The sequence below is a fragment of the Polypterus senegalus genome, chromosome 9 (assembly GCF_016835505.1).
Source record: "Polypterus senegalus isolate Bchr_013 chromosome 9, ASM1683550v1, whole genome shotgun sequence".
Classification (NCBI taxonomy): domain Eukaryota; kingdom Metazoa; phylum Chordata; class Cladistia; order Polypteriformes; family Polypteridae; genus Polypterus; species Polypterus senegalus.
In genome coordinates, this window is record NC_053162.1 from 121608130 (window position 1) to 121633476 (window position 25347).

Below are 25347 nucleotides of genomic sequence, written 5' to 3' on the forward strand. Positions count from 1 at the left end.
CACTGCGACGTACTGCCTGCCTTGAATACAGCAACAAGTCCGCAATGCGCCCACAGCATTGGCCTTCCTAATACGACCTTTCCCTGGTTAGCCCAGTTACGGATGTGAAAAACAAGCGTAGTATATAGTTTGCGGAGTTCAAAGATTGTCATAGACCCCTGCACTCTGTGTGATGTCGCCGTCAAACAGCTTAATGCTTCAGGTTCACTGCTCAAGTCGTACAATACAATCTAACTAATACCGCCATTGAAAGCACAGTACACCAATTGTTAAAATATGTTAAGAGTTGAAAGTAATAAATGGCTTGCAATCGCTGCTGACGCTTTTTCCTCTCGTCTCGTCTTCAACATTTATACTTTATTTAGTCGTTTTTTCAGGGACTGCTTACACTAATTCATACTTTAAAACTCTTGTTCTTAAGATTAAGTACCCAGATAAAACTTTGTGCCAAAAGTAAATGCTTTGGAGACCGGTAAGCGATACTATTTATCTTATGTGGAGGCTTTTACGTCTAAATATTTGCATTCTTCAGTGCTAAAATTAACTTTTATGATATGAAATGAACTGTAAAGTGACAAAACAATTTTCCCTTTCAATCCTCTATTAAGTAGGCAGAGGGAGGAGAAAGGGAGGAGAATCGGAGTGAGGTGCAGTTTATGAAGCGCACCGACTCATTCTGCAAGCCATCGTAACGTAATGCGCACCAGGCTTGTTTCAAGTAAAATCAGATAAATGCATCGGCAAGCCGCGTGTCGTCTGTGCAGAAACGTTCGAAAAAGAAAAATGATGCGTGGTAAAGGATCTTCAGCTAACGATAAATAAGGTTATTATAGACTTGGCGCGACACCTGAATAAGAGTGACTGACAGGAGTTGTACAGCGAGAGAATGTGGGTGAAGGTCTTCGTCCTTCTCAGCATTGCTACCTGGGATTTGGCCTCAACGGAGGTAACAGTAGACAGCACGGGTGAGTGCCTTGCTTGATAAGTTGTCAATCCAGTAAAAGTGCATTTGTGCTATCGTAAATGTAGATAGATAGATAGATAGATAGATAGATAGATAGATAGATAGATAGATAGATAGATAGATAGATAGATAGATAGATAGATAGATAGATAGATAGATAGATAGATAGATAGATAGATAGATAGATAGATAGATAGATAGAACTATGCCACTTGACTTTCCAGCTGAGCAGTAGCCCTGTGTAAATTCATTACGCAGACTGCTTTAGTTGAGTCACTGAGGAGTCTTGGCTAGACAGCATAGGTTTTTGAGACTTCTAAAACCTGGCTTGTGACCATTGCGCAGTTCGTTTCCAGACAGCATTTTTCCCAGGAAGCTGTATAATAAATTCCACTACAAGAATCATTTGGATAATTAACAGCCCTGTGAATCCTTACATACCGTATTCACTCTGGAAATGAAATAATGTGTGTTACTAATGTATCAGGATGGTGTATACTGTATAGCAGACTTAATGAAAGACTGAATTCTTTTAAACTTAGTTAACTATTAGTAGTGGAACAACACATTGACTATTTTTTTTAAAGAAAGATATGGTAATGGTAGGGGAAGAGCTCTGCTTCATGTATCCAGTGTCGTGGGTATAAGTCCTGTGCTTGGGCATATCCCTGTATCTTTGCAGGTTTTCCTCCAGGTACTCTATGTTTCCTCCCACAGCACCCAAAATACACAGGTTAAATTAATGGGCAGTTCCAGAGTTTCTCATGTGAGAATAGGCTGGTGGTGCTGTATTATACGACTGATTTTTGCCTTGCACCCAGTGGTACCTGGATATCCCCATTCGCCTGAATTGTGAGTTTGAATATGTTATGTAATTGTATTATTTAAAATTTTATGTGAAGCCTGATCCTTTTCTCTCACGCACAGGCCCTTATGATCATAGTAAAAATTATTTTCTGAAAAAGGAAAAAAAAATTAGTATTCAGAATTTGCTTAGTGAACTCTGGCCATATGGCGTGCAGATTAGTTTCAGGCTTGCCACTTCCCTTGAAGACATAAAGGCCCAATACTGGCATAGTTCATCAAACATCAAGAATAGACTTACTGCAATCACAAGAGTATGTTATTACTGTACATTTAATTGATATGACATGACATACAAGGTATGGCTAAACGGATTATGAAATCATATGCTTAAAAGTATTACAAGAAAGGAAGAATCCAATAAAGGATAATAAATGTGTCTGAACTTGCTGATCATGCAGTGTGGTACACATAAGTGAATATTGCTGTTCACTCCAAATTTATTTCACCTGTTAACTGATAGGCCATCTGAAATACATTTCAACGAGCCTTTCAGGTTTTTTTCTCCATCACATAGCCCTAAGCAAGCCCAGATGTGCTGGCTTTATTGGAATGTAAAAGCAGTTGGCAATTTGACAGATTGCACTACTAAAAAGTAATGCTGAAGGTCCAAAGAGCTCAGAAGGAGAGTAAGTTATTTATTCATTGCATTCTGTAAAAGTTTCATGTAGATGAGCCTTAAGCAGTGATACGTATATTTTATTTAAAATTTAGAATGAGAAACAAATTTGGAGAAAGCATCAGCAAAAAGGTAATGTCATAAATGAAGAAATTAATGTTGCAATACATTGAAGCAACAGTTTACATTTGGCTAAAGTGCTGGATTACAGTAGTACTGCCTTATGATATCAGCAGCGTCACCAGCTGGACCCAAAATGGTAACTTTCCCAGATGGTTACTATAGTAACAGTACTTTCCAGTAGCAATCAGAGTGCAATGCCCTTTTACAGCCAACAGGAAATTCCATCGGCACTTTGCCAGAGTTGCTGAGTTTTTTTGGCGGAATATATAAAGGGAAGCATAAAGGAAATAGTCCAGATTGATTTGATGTGCACTTTTGAACCTGTTATCCCTCATTTATTTCAGAAACCAGCTTATTTGAAAGGTAGGTTTATGCTTGAGTATTTTCTTAGGTGGTCTAGTTTCAACTTAATGATTCACAATGGTAATTGTTTTCCTCTTTATCATCTGTTGCACAGGTTACTGCAAATCATCAGAGGCAAGCACTGATCTCATCTTTCTTTTGGACAGCTCAAGTAGCATCACACCCTGGGAGTTCTCCAGTTTTCTTTCAGTTTTCAAAAATTTAGTTTCTGTCTTGAATGTTGGTCCCAACCATGTCCAGATTGCCCTTGTGTCAGTTAGTGATCTGCCCGTTTTGGAGTTTTCATTTCAACAACATACCACAGCCCAGGAAATATTAAGGTCCTTGAGTAATGTGGAGCAAAGAATGGGCAGCACCAATTCTGGGCTTGCCCTGAAGTGGGTATACGAGATTGGCTTTACTAAGGAGCATGGGTCTCGAGATGCAGTCCAGAAGACTGTAGTTTGGGTAACAGATGGCTTATCTACTGATGATGTTGCCTGGCCTGCTAAGGTCTTAAAGGATGCTGGAATATTAGTTCTAGTGGTGTCCACAGGAAGATCAAGTCACGGTATCCAAAATGTGGCCAGCAGTGAGAGAACTATGTTCTTTGTGGATACAGACAAGTTGCTGGATCTTGTAGTGGACTTATGTGTGGCTATAGTGGGTGAGTGTCATGTTGTTAAAGCCATATAAAGACACTGTTTGGGTTAACATGGGTGCATTTAGAAAGTAGTGACATTTACATCTGATTTTGAATGAAGGAACATTTGGCATTGTATTCTTGCTTAATATTGGTTGCACAATAAGCCCATTTTGATTATGAGCATTTCTTTTACATTAGGTTCTGCCCCTCTACCAGGACCCAATATGCGTAATGAGATTCCTGATATAGCTGCTGCACTCTGGCAGCAGTCTGGCTCCCCTTTCAAAAAGCAAAATTCACTGGATATTTTCTTCAATAGAGTTCAGAGTGATATTGGGGCTTCTAGTCAAATGAATGAAGCACTGGAAAGTCATAATATGACCAGACAGTCTGAGAATATTTCTGTTCTGACATCAGTGAACACATCAGAGAGTCCCATAGACACTTCAACTAGTCATCCGCCAGGTAATTTTATTATGAGGCTGTGTGTCAATCTGTACATGCGGTGTGTATATATATGTTGTTTCTACTTTCATCGCCAGTTAATGTGAAAAACAATTTCAAGTGCTCAATTTAGTTATTTCCTTCATTTTATTTAGTTTCTCCACAGACATTACTGGTCTCAGAATCTGGTCCTCAAACCCTTTACCTCTCCATACCTCCATCTTTCCATTCTCGCTATCCCTACAAGCCACTATTTGATGGCATGCCTGGTAGGACTATTGGCTCAAAAGGTGGAGTGGCTTCGCTTGAGGTGAAAGCTGAAGGAAAGGAAGCAAGAGTTGTCCAAGTGAAAGCAAACTCATCATCCCTCATCTCCACAACTTCTCATTTTAAGCAGGGTGCCAAGAAACCTTATTCATTGAAATCAAGAACGTTTAAAGGTAAACAGAGGTGCTCCATCTCTCATATTTTTATTGTAATCATTGTTCCTTTCTCATCTCTGAGCATCTGTCTCTGATTTTCTTCCAATGCATGTCATACACTCCAGATGTAGATACAAGGGATCAACACTTTACTTCTGTTGCCAATCGATATCCGCCACCTCAGCACCTCATGCTGACTGATGTTACATCCAATAGAATAGCAGCATCCTGGGCAGAACCTGAAGATGGACAAGCAGTAAGGAGCTACAAAGTGCGTCATATAGTTGCTGGCATGCCAGCAACAATTCACACTGTGCCAAGTCATGTGAAGATTGTCTTCTTCAAAGATTTAAGGCCCCGGTCCGACCACTTGATATGTGTAGCAGCTGTTTACAAGCGAGGAAAAAGTGCCGAAGTATGCAAAAAGCAGAAAACACATGCAGGTAAGATCATTAGAAATTTGTGTCTATTCCAATAAAAATATGTGTAGTCCTCAAGATTAGTCCTCAAGATTCATTTTTCAAATAATTATCATTATTTAAAATACTCTGGATGTGTAGGAGATATATGGTTTGCTGAACCTCCTATTTCTACATGGAACATCTAATGTCAGTTAAATGAGTTCTTCATGAGTTGAACACAGCATATTTCCATATGTAAATATTCTCCAGTTCTATTAATGTACTAAGAACTTGACTAGAAATTTATTCTAGAAGTAACTTCCTTACACATCTTAATTGTTTTATGAGATATAGATCTCAAGATATAAATGATGCAGTTCAATAGTGCAAAGATCTGGTGAAGAATGAACAGTATTGATATATAGGCCACATCTTTCTCTACTGAAACACAGGTTGTTTTTTAGTGCTCTTATCCATACAATTGACCAGAAAGGCAACTGCAGATGCAGAATTGTGGATGTTGATTTCTGATATCAGTTTATACCATAACTAGGTTATTCTCTATACAATAGGTACTTATTGCAGTTTTATAAAGTTATGGGTTTCTAAAAGAGAACAGACAAAAATGTTCAAAAAGAATTGGGGATCTGGAACAGACTTCCAGTATATTGCCATCCGGTAAAGAAAACAAAAATGGAAATGTGAAATACTTTTGTCTGGTCACAAATGGTGTGCTGTCTTCAGATATTAATTTCATCTGACTGCCATGGGCTGGTTCTTTGTAACCCCCAGTAGGGGTTGAGTCCAAAGATGCAGACTAAGAGGAATTTTTGCAAGTCATTGTGCTTCCAACTGTAAAATCAAAAGACAAACGTGTGAGCTTCAGTGTAAGCTCTAAATCCTTCCCTGGAGTTTTCTTCACAAAAGTACTTGTAAGACTTGTGCTAGTGTTCCACACATGACAGAGTATAAATTCGTCATCCTCTTAAATAGTCCAGAATTGAAAAGTGCTCTGTAATAGTTTCATTCCTTATTGTAATCTGTGAGAGGCAATTGTAATCTTCAGCCATTTTGACAATGATGACGCCTAGTCACATGGACATCATAGGCTTTCCTGTCATTATATCTGTTTCATTGTTGGCTCTGTTTATCTGTCACTAAGTAAGGAATAATGGAAGTCTACATTTCTTAATAGAGATGGTCAAGATTCAATTAAACTACCTGCATCCTTTGAGATCACAGCAACCTATAACTAACACCTGTGAAACAGGAATTGTCTTTAAATTTCTACTGTAGCTGCTCATATTCTAGAATTCACTTGCTGTTCTATCATGCACACTACTTCTTTTTTGAGATGTTTGAAAATTTCAAACATGTACCGTAATTCCTTCAGCATTTCATATCAACGAAATGTTGGATAGTAAAAAGCAGTAACAGTTTCTGCATTTATTTATTACTACTACTTGGATATCTGGTGTTTAGTAGTTGCTAGGTTGAAATTTGTTTTTCCATTGAGTAAAGAACGTTAATGTTCATATAGTTTGTTGAAAAGTTAGGGGAATGAACAAGATTAATAATCAGCAAAACAAAGAGGCTCTGTGCTGACTTTTCCATCTTTCTTGTATATTGCATCTTGCAAATAATGCAATTTCACTGGTCTTTATTAACAAATGAAACTTATGGCCATTATTATTCATTATTATATTTTATAATCCATAGGTATGAGTTAACCAATGCTAATCATGCTTTTCTTCTTAAATATCTTTTCAATTGCATCCAGAATGCATGAACAAATACACACACACAAAACCATTAGAAATTAATTTGGTATAAGGCCCACCAAATATAGCAGAGCTCCATTGCTTCACTATGACCAATAGAAACTAAGCAAAACCATTTTAAGTTTGTTTAGTGTTTTATTTGTTCAAAGTTTCTTCAAAGAATTGCCTATGAATGTTCCTCACTCACTTTGTTTCTGCTATGCTTCTGCAACCCTCTCTGACAGAAATTCTTTCAATTAAGTCATATTGTGGTCACTGATTGGCTTCAGTTCATTTTATCATGCAGGCACCAACAACAGCAACAATAACATTATTTTTAAACTACATTTTTAAACACTACTTACAAGTTGTCAAACAAAAAGTTTCAAGAAAGAAAAACAAATTAAAAATCCATAAGAATAAGAATGAATGAACAACACATAAAAAGTGTACACTTAAATACCATGTAATAGATATATAATTAATAGAAAAGTAGAGTACTTAAATATAGATTTGTTTTTTTTTTAGTATCTAAAGATTAGTACAATGATAAGAGCAGATGGCTGGGGAGGAAAGGAAAAACACCAGGGGTGTGATACTGGAGGAGAAAACAAAATTTTGTAACACTTTCAAGGCCAAAAGACCATTTACCTCCTACTGGGTAATCTAATTAACATAAACATACTTTAGTAGTCCATTAGTATTTTTTAGGTTTGTCCTTGAGGATTTGATGCACTGGGTGCCATGGACAGTTAGAGTATCTGCGTTTATTCCAACATGCACAGGTGATTGTGGTGCAAAATGAAAAAGCAGAAAAAAGTCAAAATTAATAATGGTTGCAAATCCATGAAAAATATAATAATTCAATTCATGCATAGTCCTTTAGTTGTAGAACTACAATGAAGCTATGAAAAAGCTGTATTTTAAAGTGGGGTTTTAGGAGTTTCTTAATTTGTTCCATGCCGTTAGCCTGGCATACCTCTATTGGTCCTGAACACAATTAGTAAGAATTGAGCTACAGCAAGAAAGTATGAGAGAAGCTGGTGGAGACATTTGTTGTGTCAGCATGAAACAATTCTCAGAAAAAGTACAGCTATTAAAAAGCATGAAAAGCATTATCTGAACATTAAACAATTCCCAGAAAAAGTACAGCTATTAAAAAGCACAAAAAACATTATCTGAACATTAATTTACCACATTCAGACTTTGTGGGTGAGATACTTAATGTCATAAGTGTACAGATAGCATCTCTTTTTGAGCTCCTGTTTGTGCTAAAAACCATCTGGAACTAGGATATCAGCCTGGCTTTGACAAGCAAAAGCAGTTTAAGGCTGGAAGCATGTATTCTCAGTGTTGAAAGCAATTTTAAAACTGTATTTCTTAAACAGCACTACATATAGGCTTATAATAAAGAAACTGGCAGAAAAAAGCAAAATAGTGCAGAGAAAAATTAATACTCAAACAAGAGTATAAAAAGGTAGAAAACAAAGGAAAACCCCTACAGTAGTTTAATTTATATATTTTATATGTGTACATGTGCACATATGCATTACTTGCATTTAATGTAATTAATGTACAAGTAAAGCATCATTTAGAATTGCTCGAAAATTCAATGAAACTAGGGTATCAACATAGTTCTAGTTTCTGCCTGTTCCTAGTATTGATGGAAAAGTAGCATTAAAACCTTTGCTGTTGGAACTCAGCAGACAAGATTTGCTGTTAGGCTTAACTTGTGTATTATCCTTTACCACAGAGACATCATATGCTTTAAATATTCTTATTTTTAGTAATGTATGAATTTATTGAAGGGATGAGCTCTAGCTGATACAACTTTGTTTGCGCCCACTTTCACTAGTCTCATAGTGGCTGCTGTTATTAGAAGAAAGCTGCAGGCATAGTGTTTCAAGAATTCTTCAGTGAAGATTTGACCATCAAATTTTCACATTTTTTAACACTTGTTTTGACATGTAGCTCTGTGCTACTGGGAGAGCTATTTTGTTAGATTTGGAGAGCATCAATCTGTGAATAACATCTTTAAGTGTACACATTTTATCGACAATTTTTTGGTTTAAATTTTAAAGGTCACGGTGGACGCTGTTGTCCTTTTGTTAAATACTCTGGAAAATGTTTTTTTATTAATTGATAGTTCTCTATTAAAACTGGCAATACACAGTGATATGGTTTTACATTTTTCGTATTTTAATGCATTAAGTGTCAAGGCAATTTATATTTTTATAGATTTATTTCAGTTATTGGGGGGTGCTTTGGACTGCAATGAAAATGTATACTACACTAAAATCTGATGTGATACAATATCCAGGATATATGGTATGCAGTTTCACAGTGGACTGAAGACATGCAAAGTATTTAATGTTTTTTATCCTATGCTAATTTCTTATACTTCAAATCAGTAAACTGGTAAATGCTGATTTACCATGGTCTTGGAGAAAATTGACATTTTCCAGTTCCAGCATAAGCAACATCACTGTAAGACACTCACTTTAATTAAATATAATGTACACCATGATCCCAATGCACATTTTTTGAGGAAAGAGGAAATAAATTATGGAAGTGTTGCTCAGTAAGTACCAACTGAAATAAGATGTCCTCACTGTTTACGTTACAGTAATAACTATCTCACGGCTGCATTAAGTACACCAGGGGTGTCCAAGTCCGACTTCGACAAATCTGTAGGGCTGCATTGGCTGCAGGTTTTCTTTTGCCACTTTGTTAATCAGTTTCTGCTGTTAATTGCCTTCTATTCCCTTCATTTTAATTGCATTGGTTATTTAACAGTACTCTGAATAGTTTCTTTTTTCATTACATGGCGGCCAAATAAAAACGAGATGAGAAGTGAGCCAACAGATGACCAGCTAATCTGGGGGCCTCGAACTCCCACCGATTTTATGCCAGCCATTTCCTTAATTAGAAGCTGATTCATCTTGTTAATTTAGCTTATTATTTAATTCCATGGCTGGCTAGTGTTTTCATTTGCCCACAGCAGAAATTTACCCTCAAAATGTTTTGTGGACCTGAGCAGATCAACATTACTGATACTTTCACCTTTTGTTATTTTCTGATATTGTATGATGTACACAGATTGGGTGTTCGTGTATTGGTTCATTTTATATATCATAATTGTTTGACTTATAATTAAGGAATAAAAGAAACAATTACACATCTTAAATAGCATATTGATTTAAATGAAGGGAATAAAGTTAATAGGCAGCAAAAATAGGTCACTAATTAAGAAAATTGTTAGAATGAAAACCTGTAGCCACTGCTGCCCTCCAGGATTGGAGTTGGACACTCTTGATGTGCACATTATTACTATTATAAAGCACACACATTATCACCCTGCAGCTAAAAGGTGTTTGGACTAATTAATCACCCAGATGCCCCCCCTAAGTGATATAAACATAGCCCGGGACTAGAAAGGGTACTGCAGTATATATAAACCCAGAAGATCAGAGCCATGGGGTGTATAACAATGGTCATACTGTGGTGTTCAGCTTTTACAATGAACTGGGCTGATTGTGCTGTAAATTGCAAGGATGGAGCTGAACGTATACCATGCTGGAAGAGTTGGTTAGTGGTAAAATGTATGTCATAAAGTTGGGATTACAGTCTTAAGAGTCAAATTTCTTTCTCTGTATTCTGAGACTGGATATAAAATCTTTAAGGAATTGTCACAAAGTTTCAAGGTAAGATGGTTATTTAAGGTAAAGAATATAAAAGTTTTGAAGTAAGGTAGTATTTCCAGTAGGGGTCACCACTCAGCATCAAACCCCAGATCCAATAATACTCAAAATAGTCATGGATTTAAATAATGGATTCTTTAATCCAACATGTAGCAAAATAATGAAATAGAAACAATACATTTTTCTTTTCTCTTTCCATCTGCAGTTGAGTGATGCCAGCTGCCTCCTGACTCGGACTTAAACTAAATGAGGCAGTAGGCTCTCTCTTAAGGTTGACCCGGTAACTGCTTCCTATTTGCTGTGTCAGTTCTCAGAAGCACTTCTGGTTCATAGATGAACCAGGGCAGACCTCCCCTGGCAGTGACCTCTGGCAGTTCCCAAAGACCCTGACAGGGCTGCAACTCCAACTCCCATGCCACCCTGTGAGTGTCCTAAAGTGATCCAGCCATGGGGAATACTGTCACCTGTTGTGTGGGGGAATGAGTTGCTTCCAGTGGACTTGTTTACCTGCCCCTTCCATTATGGCCTCCTGGATGGGCATGAATCCTTCTTTTAACCCAGCTAGATGCCTGCTCTTCCTTCCTGGTATCACAGCAGTTATACTCTTTAATCATAACACTTTGTTAATTAGCTCTTCTTGTACATATGACAATAATAATTCTATGAATCTACTGCATTAATATTTAAAAGCATACTGGATTGTCATCTGGCACCATATCAATAAATTAATGGCTGTCTTTATCTGAAGTTTAGGATATTCTAGTGACCCATCCAACTAATGCTCCTGGGTTACAGCATCTATAGCTATCTTTAGTGAGCTTTAAATAAAAATGACTCAATGGAAATAAATACCTGGGACATTACCTTTCTGTTTAGTTTGCTAAATCTGATTAATTTACATGACAACTAATTTGTTTTCTAATTTTGCAAGCATTTGTTGCCTTAAAGTGGGCAAATTTAAAAGGAGCATGGGTATTTAGATTTGGTCCATTTTGCAATCAACTGCAGATTAGTGGACTACTGTGAGGTAATTAGATACACATTTGCAAAAGCAGTTTGTGTTGGAATTTTGTTTATTTATGAGACTGCAAACTGCAGTGTCAATCAAGCATTAAGCTGGGAACATGATTTTTGTGAGATTCATTTGGAGAAACTTTTGATTAGCTATAGACTAATCATATAACCAAAAAAAAAGGGGAAAAGGCAGTATAATTTTCTCTTTTGATCTCTGATTTAAAAAAAATAATAACTCCCATAGGACATTTCTAGCAGTAAGATGTGGAAACAAATTGATCTCACTACAGAAGCTGTAGAAGAGGCACGGAAAAGAAACACATTGAAATTATGCACAACTTATCACCACCTTGAACTGGATTAGGTGGAGTTAGGAAATTGATGGATGGATGGGTGGAGTTTGTCTGGATGGTAGCACAAAAATAGATCTCGCTTTCTGTAAGTTAATGCATGCACTTTCTATGTTAGCAAGATTGGTGTGACCATTTTACTTCTGCTGTGGGTGTGACCAAATTTCTGACTAGGGAAAAAAAAAAAAACAATTCAAATATTAATAAAATTGAGATAATCTCTTCATAAAAAGTCTCTATAAATACTATACCTTATTCTCTTCCTCAGTATGCAATGCCTAAATGTATGGAGGCTAGACATTACAGTTTTGGACAGTAGCATAGCATGTAGCATAGCTGTTAAAAACTCAAAAGAAATATGTAAACTACAAGAGGAACGTGCATATTTACAAATAATGTATTTACTATATCTGTAGAGAACCTGGAGCACATTAGGGTGGAATTTCATAAGAAACCAGACAGAGCTAGCTCCTAATGTTTAATATGATCCTGATGCAGACCTTACCATTATCCAGAACACATGTATTGTAGTTAATATATTATTTTTCAGCTTGTGTTTGACTATCCCTTTATTATTTGAAGCTGTATTTTTCATAATAAGCTTGCAAAGAACCATACCATATCCCAACAGCCAAAACCAAATGGGTTTCTAGTTCCTTACAGGCATAATTAAAACCAAACTTTATTGACAATTACATTAAGTTTATGCAAAGAGTTAATATTTGCATTGTTGGCCCTTCTTTTTCAAGGCCTCTGCAATTCGTCCTGGCGTGCAGTTAATCAACTTCTGGGGCAAATCCTGACTGATGGCAGCCCATTCTTGCATAATAAATGCTTGGAGTTTGTCAGAATTTGTGGGTTTTTGTTTGTCCACCCACATCTTGAGGATTGACCAGAGGTTCTCAATGGGATTAAGGTCTGGGAAGTTTCCTGGCCATGTACCCAAAATTTCGATGTTTTGTTCTCCGAGCCACTTACTTATTTTACTACAATCCAGGCACTTCCAGGCAGGTGGTGCAAGTGTATTGAGAAGGGTGAAAATTACACTAAGAAATGACATTATCAGTTTTGTTAAGGTTTGTTCCATTTTCTAATAAATCCCATTTTGTAACTTTAGCATGGCTTCCACTTGTAAATGATACAAGTGGCTGCATATACAAAAGCAGTACATAACCATCCATTCAAATGATTTCTTTAAAGACAATGTTGGTTTGTCTTTAAAAAATCAGTTATTTTGAGATTTTCAATAAATCCATCTACCCATTACCCATTTCTTAAACATACTTAGCCCAAATTAGCGTTGCAGTGGTACCAGACTCTATCACAGTTGCTTCAGGTATAAGGCAGAAACCATCTTCTCATGCTATCACACGCTCACTCATTCTCACTCACTTCCTCGCATACACACGTTAAGGCTAATTCAGTTTTTAGGCTGTGGGTTTAGAATACTCAGAAAGAAACTCACAAAAATACAAAATGAATATGCAAACTTCACACAGACTGTGACCAGGGGTGTACTGTTTCACAGAAGACATTTGCTTTTTTGGAAAAGATTATATAATAGAGTTTTTGCAAGATGTATAGAAAAACACAAAATTGTGAAAAAGCATTAATAAAGCACATTCTTTTAGCAATACCATGCACTGTTATGTTCATTTCTACAGATCTGCATATAGTGATGAAAAAATTCAAAATGATGGTGCCTGATCAACATACGTATCTATACTAATAAAAAGCAAATCCCTCACTGACTGACTGACTGACTCATTGACTCATCACTAATTCTCCAACTTCCCGTGTAGGTAGAAGGCTGAAATTTGGCAGGCTCATTCCTTACAGCTTACTTACAAAAGTTAGGCAGGTTTCATTTCGAAATTCTAATGGTCATAACTGGAACCTACTTACGTACATATATATGGCCATAGCCTGCAGCTCGGCCGCCGTCTGAGGCGGAGTTGCGTCCCTCATCTCATGTCTGTATAAGGCCGTCCGTCAGCAGCAATCCAATAGACACACTGCCGCTAAATATTCGCGGGTGAAGGACTGTGCTTATGCAAACGAAGATGAGATGGTCAGGGATAGACTAGTGTTTGGCACAAACTCAGTGAAAGTGCGAGAGAAACTTTTAAGTGCCGGGTCTTAGCTAACATTAAATAAAGCCATGGACATCGCAAGATCGCACGTGATAGCACAAGCACAGCTGAGAACCTTCAATGCATGTACTCCGAGCAGCTCACGCGAACTGACTGTGAACACAGTACGTAGAGAACAAGCAAGAGCTCCAAAGAGCGCTGAACAAAAAATGCATTACACAATTGAGAAGGCAGCAAAAGAATATGAAGCGAGTGACGCATACAAGCATATTCATAAGTGCAGCTACTGTGGAAACAAAGCACGGTGTAAACCTTAACTTTAAATTAAGTTCATAGACATGCTGCCGCTGGCGTTTGTCATGCCTACGACGAATACGATATTCGTGAGATACAAGTTTAATGAGAAGATGCAGGGTATACACAAGACTTTTGATCACTTTGTAACGGAGTTAAAATTGCTGTAAAAGAGTTAAAATTGCTGGTGAAGGACTGTGCTTATGCAAACGAATAGGAAAGCAAGGTGTAAAGCTTAACTTTAAATTAAGTTCATAGACACACTGCTGCTGGCGTTTGTTATGCCTAAGATGAATACGATATTCGCGAGATACAAGTTTACTGAGAGGATGCAGGGTATAAACGAGACTTTTGATCACTTTGTAACGGAGTTAAAATTGCTGGTGAAGGACTGTGCTTATGCAAATGAAGATGAGATAGTCAGGGATAGAATAGTGTTTGCCACAAACTCAGCAAAAGTGCGAGAGAAACTTTTTTACGTTCATAGACACGCTGCTGCTAAATATTCGCAGGCAAATCCACAACTTAATACCAGGAATGCCTGTTGAACATCTTAGATTCACGAGTACTGATTTGGGTAGTGAACACTTCGATGAGTGAAACCTGTTATTTTTACAACGGTTGACAACGAAGATGAGATGGTCAGGGATAGACTAGACAAACACGGAATGTAACTTGAACACAACACATCCCCCAAATACGAACCTGACTGAAAGAAATAATGATAATCAAATCCTTGATGACAGCAACACTCATAACATTCACAAAACAATTACATTGACAATCATGTTATGTTGTTTTTAAAATGTTTCCTTTTCTTTTTCATAACTTCTTTAACACACTACTTCTCCGCTGCGAAGCATGGGTATTTTGCTAGTAATAAAATAAAAGACATTCCAAAAGTCAACAAAATATAAATGTTTAGCATGTGGATTGATTAAGGCACTAATTTGCTGTTAGGCTTTGATCATCATTCTATAATGATGTGATTTAGAAATTGTTCTGCGTCACCGATTCTTCTTTTCATGAGATCTTTTGGTTCAGAAATGTGGAAGTATTGATTTACTTAACATTCTGCATTTAGTTTCTGTCTTTCAATTAAATAAAAAGAGACATCTAACAATAATATGTATGAGATCAATTATTTCTTCACAGTTGGGTTTCTGACCTTTTTCTTAAGAGTCCTGTGACTGTTGGGATTTATTTCATCCAGTTTATTCTTCAGAGGTTTGCTGGTATAATTTATTATACTCCTTAATAATTTAAGCACTCATTGCATCTCTTCAAGTTCCTAACTCACCTCAAAGATAACTTAGATACACATACACCAGCAGCAGCAAACTGATAAAGAACAATATTAAATTAAAGAGTGATAACAATGAAGGTATAATAGACAGAAAATATTTGTACAATATATACCCCGCCGGGTGAAATTGAAGAGTCGCATAGTGTGGGGGAGGAACGATCTCCTCAGTCTGTCAGTGGAGCAGGACAGTGACAGCAGTCTGTCGCTGAAGCTACTCCTCTGTCTGGAGATGATCCTGTTCAGTGGATGCAGTGGATTTTCCATTATTGACAGGATCCTGCTCAGTGCCCGTTGCTCTGCCATGGATGTCAAACTGTCCAGCTCCATGCCTACAATAGAGCCTTCCTCACCAGTTTGTCCAGGCGTGAGGCATCCCTTTTCTTTATGCTGCCTCCCCAGCACACCACCAAGTAGAAGAGGGAGCTCGCCACAAGTGTCTGACAGAACATGTGCAGCATCTTATTGCAGATGTTGAAGGACGCCAGCCTTCTAAGGAAGTACAGTTGGCTCTGTCCTTTCTTACACAGAGCATCAGTATTGGCAGTCCAGTCCAATTTATCATCCAGCTCCACTCCCAGGTATTTATAGGTCTGCACCCTCTGCACACAGTCACCTCTGATAATCACAGGGTCCATGAGGGGCCTGGACCTCCTAAAATCTACCACTAGCTCCTTGGTTTTGCTGGTGTTCAGTTGTAGGTGGTTTAAGTCGCACCATTTAACAAAGTCCTTGATTAGTTTCCTATACTTCTCCTCCTGCCTACTCCTGATGCAGCCCATGATAGCAGTGTCGTCTGCAAACTTTTGCACGTGGCAGGACTCTGGCTGAACAGGACCGGAGAAAGTACAGTCCCCTGCGGCGCTCCTGTGTTGCTGACCACAATGTCAGACCCTGCAGTTCCCGAGACGCACATACTGAGGTCTGTCTTTAAGATAGTCTACGATCCATGCTACCAGGTAGGAATCTACTCCCATCTCTGTCAGCTTGTCCCTAAGGAGCACAGGTTCGATGGTGTTGAAGGTGCTAGAGAAGTCCAGAAACATAATTCTTACATCATCACTGCCTCTTCTAAGTGGGAGAGGGATCGGTGTAGCTTATAGATGATGGCATCTTCCGCTCCCACCTTCTCCTGGTATGTGAACTGCAAAGGGTCGAGGGCGTGGCGGACCTCTGGCCTCAGGTGGTGAAGCAGCAGCCGGTCCATGGTCTTCATCACATGTGACGTCAGAATGATAGGTTGTCTGCTTACCTGGGCTGCTGTAATTGTGGGTTAGGGGAAACTCTCTCCTAGGCTGGTATCAGCAGAAGGATGGGTGGAGGGTGCAGTACTCTGAGGTGAGAGTGGGTTAGGGTGGTCAAACCTGTTGAAGAAGTTGTTAATCTGGTTTGGTCTCTCCATGTCTCTCTCAATGGTGGCACCCTGCTTCGAGCTGCAGCCAGTGATGATCTTCATCCCATCCCACACTTCCTTTGTGTTATTATTCTGCAACTTCTGCTCCAGCTTTCTCCTGTACTGCTCCTTCGCTGCCCTCAGCTGGACTCGGAGTTCCTTCTGCAATTTTCCCAGTGTTAGTAAAAACATTTTGCTGAGATTTTATTTATTTATTTATTTTTGAGATATATTTTATATTATTGATATATAATAGAAGCAAATAATTCAAATAATAGAAATACATATTCAACCTGGTTCCAAAGTCATTAGTATATATATGAGTGAAATAGATTTGTATCTAGAGAGGTCCAAAATTTTAAATACATCAGGAAACAGATGAGTATGAAAAGATAAAATGAATGTTTAAAAATCTGAAATTAGTGACCAGAATGTAAATACTGGGAGACACTCCCAGAACAAATAGAGAAAGTTACCTGGAGTCTTCACTGGGCAAAATTGGTAGTAAGTGTCTATCAATAGCCCCATGGCATAACACATGGAAAGGGTGGTATAAAAATAGTGAACACAGCTAAGCTGTAGATTTGGATCAATTGGATTTTTAGATGACAAAGTAAATGTTCTTTGACATATTAATCTCCATGATATTTTTACTTGTGTTCCAAGTGGCTTGTGGCATGTGTTCAGATTGCCTTTTTTGTCTTTTTTATTCATGTTTGATTCTTTTGTTTATGTTAATATTGCTATTTTGTGTTATTTCCAACATTGTTTTTTATTAGTTTTGTGTATTATTTAATATTTATGTGTGCATGCTTGTTCTACCCTGTTTCTTGTATTTTGTGGATGGTGCCTCAAGAGGCAAGGCCACCTGTCCATCACTGTCAAGGGGCTGCTTTCAACCTTATAAAGGCAGAAGGAAGACACAGCTTTCTTACTTTAAAATGTATGCACTGGGTGTTGTTGATGTCTCTTTGGTTATTACTGTGTTTTGGTTGAATTACTGGATTTTTGCTCTCTTTACTCTGTTTATTACCCCTCTCTCTGGGTTTATGTTTTTGGGTTTGTTTGCCATTAGATTGCTTTTTTTATTAAGGCAACTCATTTTGGGTCTTTTGTGCTCCTTGGAGCTTCTTGTGCTACAGAGCATTTTTTGAAAAATAATTGTTTTATTTTATAAAGATTCTTCATTGGGCATTTCTTTATACAAGCCTAAAGCTAATGGTGACCCTTCTTTTTGTGGGGCTATTTGCAACAGTTTTAGGGACTTAGAGGTATATTGATTAGTTATCCTTTTTGAGGGATTGATCCCTTCTTAATTTGGAGGCCCCATTTTTGGATTTCTTTAGAGGAACTCCCCAGATCACAACAGATACATGCTGATTAGAGGGAAGATTTAGGTGCCAAACTGACTAAAATGATAATGGCTGGTAGGAAGCAATATGTACTAACAATACATACAGGGATGCTAAAAGTCTTCATGTGGGTGCTATTAAGAAGAAGAAACTTAGAATGTAAAAAAAAGACATTAAAGGTTTTAGGAAAGAACTAATTTGGAAATAAAAGACAGGGATATTAAAGCAGGACCTGAAATCCTACAATGTCCAGAACCTGCTGTATTTATAAATGAACTCTAATTTGGCACCAATGTGAAGGGCCTGATTATTGAAAATTAGTGTTTTTTGATGCCATTTTGAACATTAGTTCAGATGATTTTTTGAATTCTGGATTTTTCTTTTTTTGTGAGAATATGCTTGTCCAGAAGTAAATACAATTGTAAAATCATTCATTGCACTCATTGTATCTGTTACATCTCTGTCCTAAACAGAGTTTGAAATCCTGTAAGCTCTAGAAAGCTTTCCAACGTGGATGTGAACCATGAACAAATTTTAAGATTGCCAAGTAGTGTTGTAATAAATCACCAAGGAGGAAGGAGTAGAAGTGGAAATTGACCCTAAGTGGGCCCATGATCTGAGAGAGAGAGAGAGAGAGAGAGAGAGGTTGGGAGCCTGCATTGATACAGTTTGTTGCTGCACCTACCACACAATGAACCACCTCAGGATCCCAAATTGGGACCAAAGTGCTGTCGTGCATGGGTGACACCTCAGCACCACAGGAATAAGAATTCAATGGTTTCATTATTTAAAGCAGGTGCTAATAACTGGGAGGCCAAGATATAATCACTATTAGATTGGCAGGGAGTGAAATCAGTATAAATGAAACAGTAATTATTTTTCTGCAGGACTGTGTAAGCAGAAGTAGTAGAATTAATTCAAATCTGATTCAGCTTTGCATGGTTAGCTATTAAAAATAGATGCTAGATGCTACATCACCATAACAATCAGACCAATATCGTTATCACTCTTTGAACCTTTCTTCTAATTAGCAACTAAACTCTGTTGGTCCTAGTCATGACTAAGTTTTGATACCAATAAGGAATATAAGTAAAAGAGTTACGATTTGGAATGATGCAGGTCCTCTGTAAAATGTTATTTTTAGTTATTTGTATATATTTGGTTGACACATTCCTGGAAGATAATGTATTAGACTGGGATACAGTTATATTATTTACATACATATTTTACAAACTGGGCTCAGATGAGTTAAGTGCCCACTTAGATGTAACACAATGAATCAAAGGAAAAAACTGAACTGTCGAGATTGTGATTTAAAATCCACCACTTTAGCCATGACACCATATTGCAATCTCCATTTTAATTTGTCTCCAGACCTAATCACCACCTTAACCACTTTTGTGCTCTCTCTATAGCCTAGCCCATTCGTATTGATTGGATTAAAAAGTGAATGCAAGTTTCATTACTGGTATTGCTGGCTCAAATTAACTGTTCAATTTAAAGATTAACCCATTAAAGGTATAAGACACTCAGCTATATTAAAAGCTTTTATAAAGATTACACAATTTTGTCTAAGCAATGTTATATTGCAGTTTTAATCATACAATATTAGAACGGTTTAAAAAAGACAAATTATCATCACAATCAGAAATCTTTGTTTAGGATGTGAAAAGGACAGTGGACTAATTTTTTGTGCCTTTTATTTTTACATTTTTCTTTTTTTATTCTTTTTCTTCTTAGCTCCCATCCCTCAATGGATTCACAGCCGCTGCAGAATATTCTGGTATACTCCCTGCTGAGATTTTACTAGTCTAAAAGCCTGAATCTTTGCAAGAATGCAAAAATAGATGTGGAAGAGGCTGCTACCTATGGAAGATCAAATGTGAATTCCCTTTCAAGTCACCGAAGTATGTTCCAGTTCAGCTTTTGAAGACACTGCACTGTCAGTACAATGCAAACTTCTGGCTCCATCTGCTTCATTATTTATAAGTAAATTTTGACAATGTTGGAGCTGAAATAACTAAAAGAGTGCAACTGGACGCCTATCAAGCCTTGACATGCAGATATAGCGTTCATACATATATCACTTTTTAAACTCCAGGCACTGTCTTCTGCATAAAAGAAAAACACTTCAGCAAGCAGAAACTTCAGTGACATTTCTTCACTTGCAAGTAATAGGATTCTGTAACTAAAATAGCTCTTGGGCACTGAAGGAAGAGAAATATTTTCAGTAATTAACAAGAATTTTAAGACTTTCAAAGAAATTTATATTTTAAAAGGATAAGCTCAACTTATTACCCTTAAGAATGATATTAAGCTTTGCTTATTTTATTTTGAAATGACTTGCATTTAGAATAAATGACAAGAAATAAGAAAGTTTTTTTTATCCTTCTAGTAACATTCTGCATTGGATGCTGATACCTAGACACACACTTGTCAACTTGTGTCACTACAGTTAAATAGTGCGTTATTGATTCATTCTTGCTATGTCAAAAAGACTGAGAGTGAGTACAGAATTTTAACTAAAATAACAATTCCCATTAAGTACCTACAATAAACTCTACCATTGCTCAGCCATCACTATATAAACTAGCGATTTAACAGTATTGTAAGACACAATATAAATTGTATAATTTTATTCTGTTATTCTGCTTGCCTTTTCATGCCCTCTTAATACTGTTTCTTCTTCATTACAAGATATGTGCTATGATACGTCATATTATTAGAAAAGTTGCAAGGTTGTAGGTAACTTTTAGAGTGTGACCATTTTTTTTCTTTCCAGTATAAACTGGAAAAGGCTAAGGTGGTTATTTGTCTGTTTGATCAACATCTAACAGCAGAGTGTATTGTACCTAGTGTTCTGATCTATCTCACACTCTCACGTTGTCTCATTGTTCAATTTTCCTGTCTGTTAGCCAGAATGATAAGGGGGGCGTACAATAATTTATCCACCTCAACAGGAAAGAAATGTTTTAATAAATTTTTGTTTATTTTTCCCCTGATAGCTCCATGCACTTCATCCACTTTTTCTGCAATAACTTTAACCCCTCTAAAAAAAATCTCCTGTCTGACCTTCAAACCAGGATGTCACAGCTGCCTCGATGTTTTCATCACTTGAAAACCTCTGTCCACGGAGAGATTTCTTCAAAACTAGAAATAATCTGAGGGAGCCAGGTCAGGACTGTAGAGTAGATGGTTCAGCTGCTGGAACCTACATTTCCTACATTGTCATGTGAACCAGTGCACTGTTGTGAAGAAGCTAACTTGATTTGCACAAGGACTCTCCTGACATCCTGTCTCTTGGAATGTTGGACTCTCACTGAGCAAAAAACTGTGCCCGAGTAACCTCGATGTCACAACATGCTCAAACTTGTTTCAACATGTTTGCTTCTTTCATTCATACTCAGGTAGATAAATTATTGAACACCCCTGGTAATTCAGGTTTACTGCATATCTTCTTCTTCTCAAAATTACAGCAAATATTTTTTTTTGCTTCTCATTTATTATTCAAATATTCATCAACATTCTTTTCAAAATTACAGTGAAGAAAAATACGTGCTTTATGTTTCCGGTATATGAAAGAAGTCAAACTTCACACACATTTCACAGACTGTGATGATGTGGGTTCTGCACCACGCTCCCATCGCTATTCGCCTTGAACCCAACACCGTCGATAATGTCACCGAGGTGAGCTAGACAGTGAGACAACATTTGAGCAAGAGGATGGTAAAAAAAAAAGTGCAAAAGTGCTTTTATTAAAAGACAATCAAAAACAAAGTGTTCAATAAATAAAGTGCAGCGATTCCAAAACTGTTCAAATAAATAATCCTTACAAGTCAAACGTGGAGGTAAAAACAATAGAAAAACAACCCTTTTAAAAACGAGGTTAAAACATTCCTCAGGAAGCAGTCTTTAAAAACAACAACAAGCCCAGTGCTCTTCTACGCTAGCGTCTCACCTGCCTCTCCCGACTAGGCTTTGCAGCAGGTGAGACGCTCTCTGCAGCTGCCCTTTTCAACTCACACACAGGTCTGGAGACCTCCCGATCCTGGCTTTGGTCTGGCACTCATCCCAGGCCTGAGACTTGGACTCCTTAGTCTCTAGGACGCCCACACCAAGGACTGTAACACCAAGCCTCGCGACTCCCGCTGCCTCTCCGGCCTATTGCGGCCAGTCGCCTTTCCCTGGTCACTCCCACTACCTGTTCGCTCAGCGGGAGCAACTTTCAACTCCAACGCCTGGGTGTCATCCTAGCACCCAGCTTCCTTGCAGCTGCCCACGAGCGTGCATTCGCTCGCCCACACGTTCCTTGTCTCTTTCTGACTTGCTTCCCCGCTCCCTGTAACCTCCGTCCTCTCTTTTCATTTCTCTCTCGTTCTTTCCTGATCTTTTTTCATTCTGATCCTCTTCCTAACCGACTCGCGCTTCTTTTATATTGCGAGGGGCCATAGCAGCTGCAGCACATTAGCCACGGGAACAATCACGGATGTGGGCAGTTCCTCACCTTTGCACACGGTGAGAAACGCCCACACCGCAGATCGCCCCGCGGCTTGCTACGACTACTACACCTCCTCCCAAAGCCGCGAGCGCGGTGATCATTTATTTAAATGGCCTTTGCTAAGCGAGCTGTGGACCCATAACACCACACAGACTTTCCCTTAGGTTGATGGGCCTTTAAGAAAAAGGTAAACACAATGGGATCTCATAGCATGCTAGTGCTGGTATACCTTACAGACAGGATAGTTGATGAATGTGTACACTGTGCATTGGATGCATTTAGGAGCTTGATGCTCAACACCAAGGTCATTAATACATTTCTATCATTTAATTAACACACTCTAGAAGATTGCCTTCAAAATGTATACTCCTTTTTCAATATAAATTTTTTTTTAAAAGGCATATCTATTTTCTTTAAAGAACATTAAAAATGGACCACCTACTGGGGGATTGATTGGTCCTCCTTTAAAATTCTTCAGAAAAGTGTCAATGACTTTAATCAAACTTTTTATCTAGCAGGACTTTTAAGGTTGTCATACTGCTGCACTGAGGGAATGGCTGGTTATTTTATCTTAAATTATTCATTCTTGCTTGAAATCAAGTATAAAGCTACAACAATAGTGAAGGTAAGAACATCTTTTTCTACAGTGAAATTACCCTACTGTGCCAACAGGACACTTTGCCAAAGTACAAACTTGAAGTGTTGACCATTACTTGTCATATTTGCAAAGCTTCCTTTGTCAGCAGCTATTAAATTAATCTTGAAGTCACCAAACAAATTTTCTATCAACCTGTGCTAGTTCATGGGCATGTTCAGTCATGAAATTATAGTGATATTATAGTGATAATAATCTGGATAGCATTTTAGCTTAGGTAATGCTATTAATTACTCATTTACTCTATTTGCATAGTAAAACCTTAACAAAGGCTTCTTGTAGATTTAATTATTTAAGGCACAAGTAAATAGGTTATTTACCTCTGTGCAGTATGGCATTTGATATGCCGTTAAAATTACTTATGAATGTGAAGATTCACAGGTCTTACATTTAAGTGTGTAATATCAAGAGACATGTTTCATTTAAGCTACCTCAGACCATTCAAAAGTGAAGTTATTTTAGCAAGATTTCACATTTTACCAATGAATATCCACTTTACTAATGCTTTGTTATTGTCATTAGCACCAAAAGTAGTATTTGTTAAGGTCTTGTTACACAAGAGTAAATGAGTAATAGATGCATTTTTGTAGTACTTAAACTAAAAGTGTTACCTAAGTCGGTATATTTTTGACCAAAGTTGTAGCATTATAGGTACTGTAGTCACTTCTCAAAGTGTACCCCCTCAGACACAAATTGAATCAATTTAAATTAGGGCTGAAGGTGCTGTCCTTAAAACTCACTGTAGTAAAAAGGAACACAAGGTCCAAATGTTGTTTTCCAAAGCAGTCTAGTGTTGTTTTCTGACAAAGTGGAATATGTGAGCAAAATTTTGTTGATATTGGACTAAGAGTATGGAAAAATGGTATAAAGAACAACACAAACTGACTGAGCTTTATACATTACTACACAAAGAACCCAATGTTGCCTAGGAATATTTGTAGAATGGGTTAAGGAAAGAAAGAAAACAATTTGTGTGTTTTTTAAATGGTGATCTTGTTGTTACTGCTAGCTGTTTCATCCCTCATCCACACTGCTTCTCTATCGATGTCTCTGGAATTTGTTCTTTTTACGTCCAATTGGTTTCCAGAACTGTGGTAACTCCATGCTGGATTGTAGCCATGAATGCTGTCGTGTCAGACTTGTGCCCTTAGTTCAAAGTGGACAGTTCATAGTTGTTAAATTATGAAGAAACGCTGACAAAATACAAGTTAAAAAACAACACTTTGAATGTCCTTTGTGTTGCACTGCACTTCCCCTCTACACCAAGTCTTACCTAACACCCCCTGCAAAAGTGCACTATACTTCTTTTTATATCACAGTAGGTAGAAGCAGCACATGGCTTTGCCTGAGTAAGTAATGATAAATTTTGTTCATTTTGTTTGCTGGTCTGCCTTCAGTGTGTTTGGATTTTTCACTTGCTCTGAGCCAGCAGGTGATAGTGGTGTGCAATCTGTAGTACACAGAAAAACAAAAAAAAACAAACAAGAAACACTGGGGTCCCCCTGGGTCAACATTTTGTGTTCCAAAAGTAGTCTATCTTGTCTGTATGGTTCTAGAGAGAAACTATGCAAATACTGGCCCAGATCGGTCAAAGGGTGTTGCATTGTATAGACAACATACAGACAGACAGACAGACATTCAAATTAATATATGCTATTATATTATACTGAAAAAATAGACACAGTGGGAGAATGTGCAAAACTGGTTCATTTGTTTTTGTAATATAGTTCTGATTTTTTATATCACACCATCCTGATGGCATTATTATTGATTCCCGTTGCTAAGACTACACCAGACAGACAGTCATCCAGGGCTATGCTTCCTTATCCAACTACATGAATCCCAAAATCCCAAAAACCTGAATTCTCTGCACTCTTTCTGACTTCAATTTTGTCTCATGATTCTTGGCTTAGGGTACTGATAGTTGTTCTCCTGGTTCTGACCGTCGTTATGATTAATTGACTATGTCCATATCTTCCAGTTGCCCTATGAAATCTTTTGCCTGCCTGGCATAACTAACATATTAGAACCTGGCAGTGTATCAAAATTAGTAGCAAATAACATCAAAATATAGCAGTAAAGCAGAGAAATTAAAGGGCACATTAAAAA

The 25347-nt window shown here is 37.6% G+C and overlaps 1 protein-coding gene across 1 annotated transcript; it reads left to right on the forward strand.

Moving 5' to 3' along the window:
• Window positions 1-663: 663 nt before the first annotated feature.
• On the forward strand, window positions 664-19915 carry LOC120535688 (von Willebrand factor A domain-containing protein 1-like). The gene is made up of 6 exons (XM_039763670.1): window positions 664-965; window positions 3028-3579; window positions 3757-4023; window positions 4158-4442; window positions 4550-4867; window positions 19826-19915. Exons 1-6 carry the CDS (start codon window positions 887-889, stop codon window positions 19882-19884), a joined length of 1560 nt encoding a protein of 519 aa, XP_039619604.1. The 5' UTR covers window positions 664-886; the 3' UTR covers window positions 19885-19915.
• The last annotated feature ends 5432 nt before the right edge of the window (window positions 19916-25347 follow it).

Excerpts from the sequence above, each read along its gene's own strand:
- LOC120535688 (XM_039763670.1), top strand. The coding sequence starts at position 887 with ATGTGGGTGAAGGTCTTCGTCCTTCTCAGCATTGCTACCTGGGATTTG. Across the intron at positions 3,580-3,756 it reads CTTATGTGTGGCTATAGTGG|GTTCTGCCCCTCTACCAGGA; the intron begins GTGAGTGTCATG and ends CTTTTACATTAG. Across the intron at positions 4,024-4,157 it reads TTCAACTAGTCATCCGCCAG|TTTCTCCACAGACATTACTG; the intron begins GTAATTTTATTA and ends CATTTTATTTAG.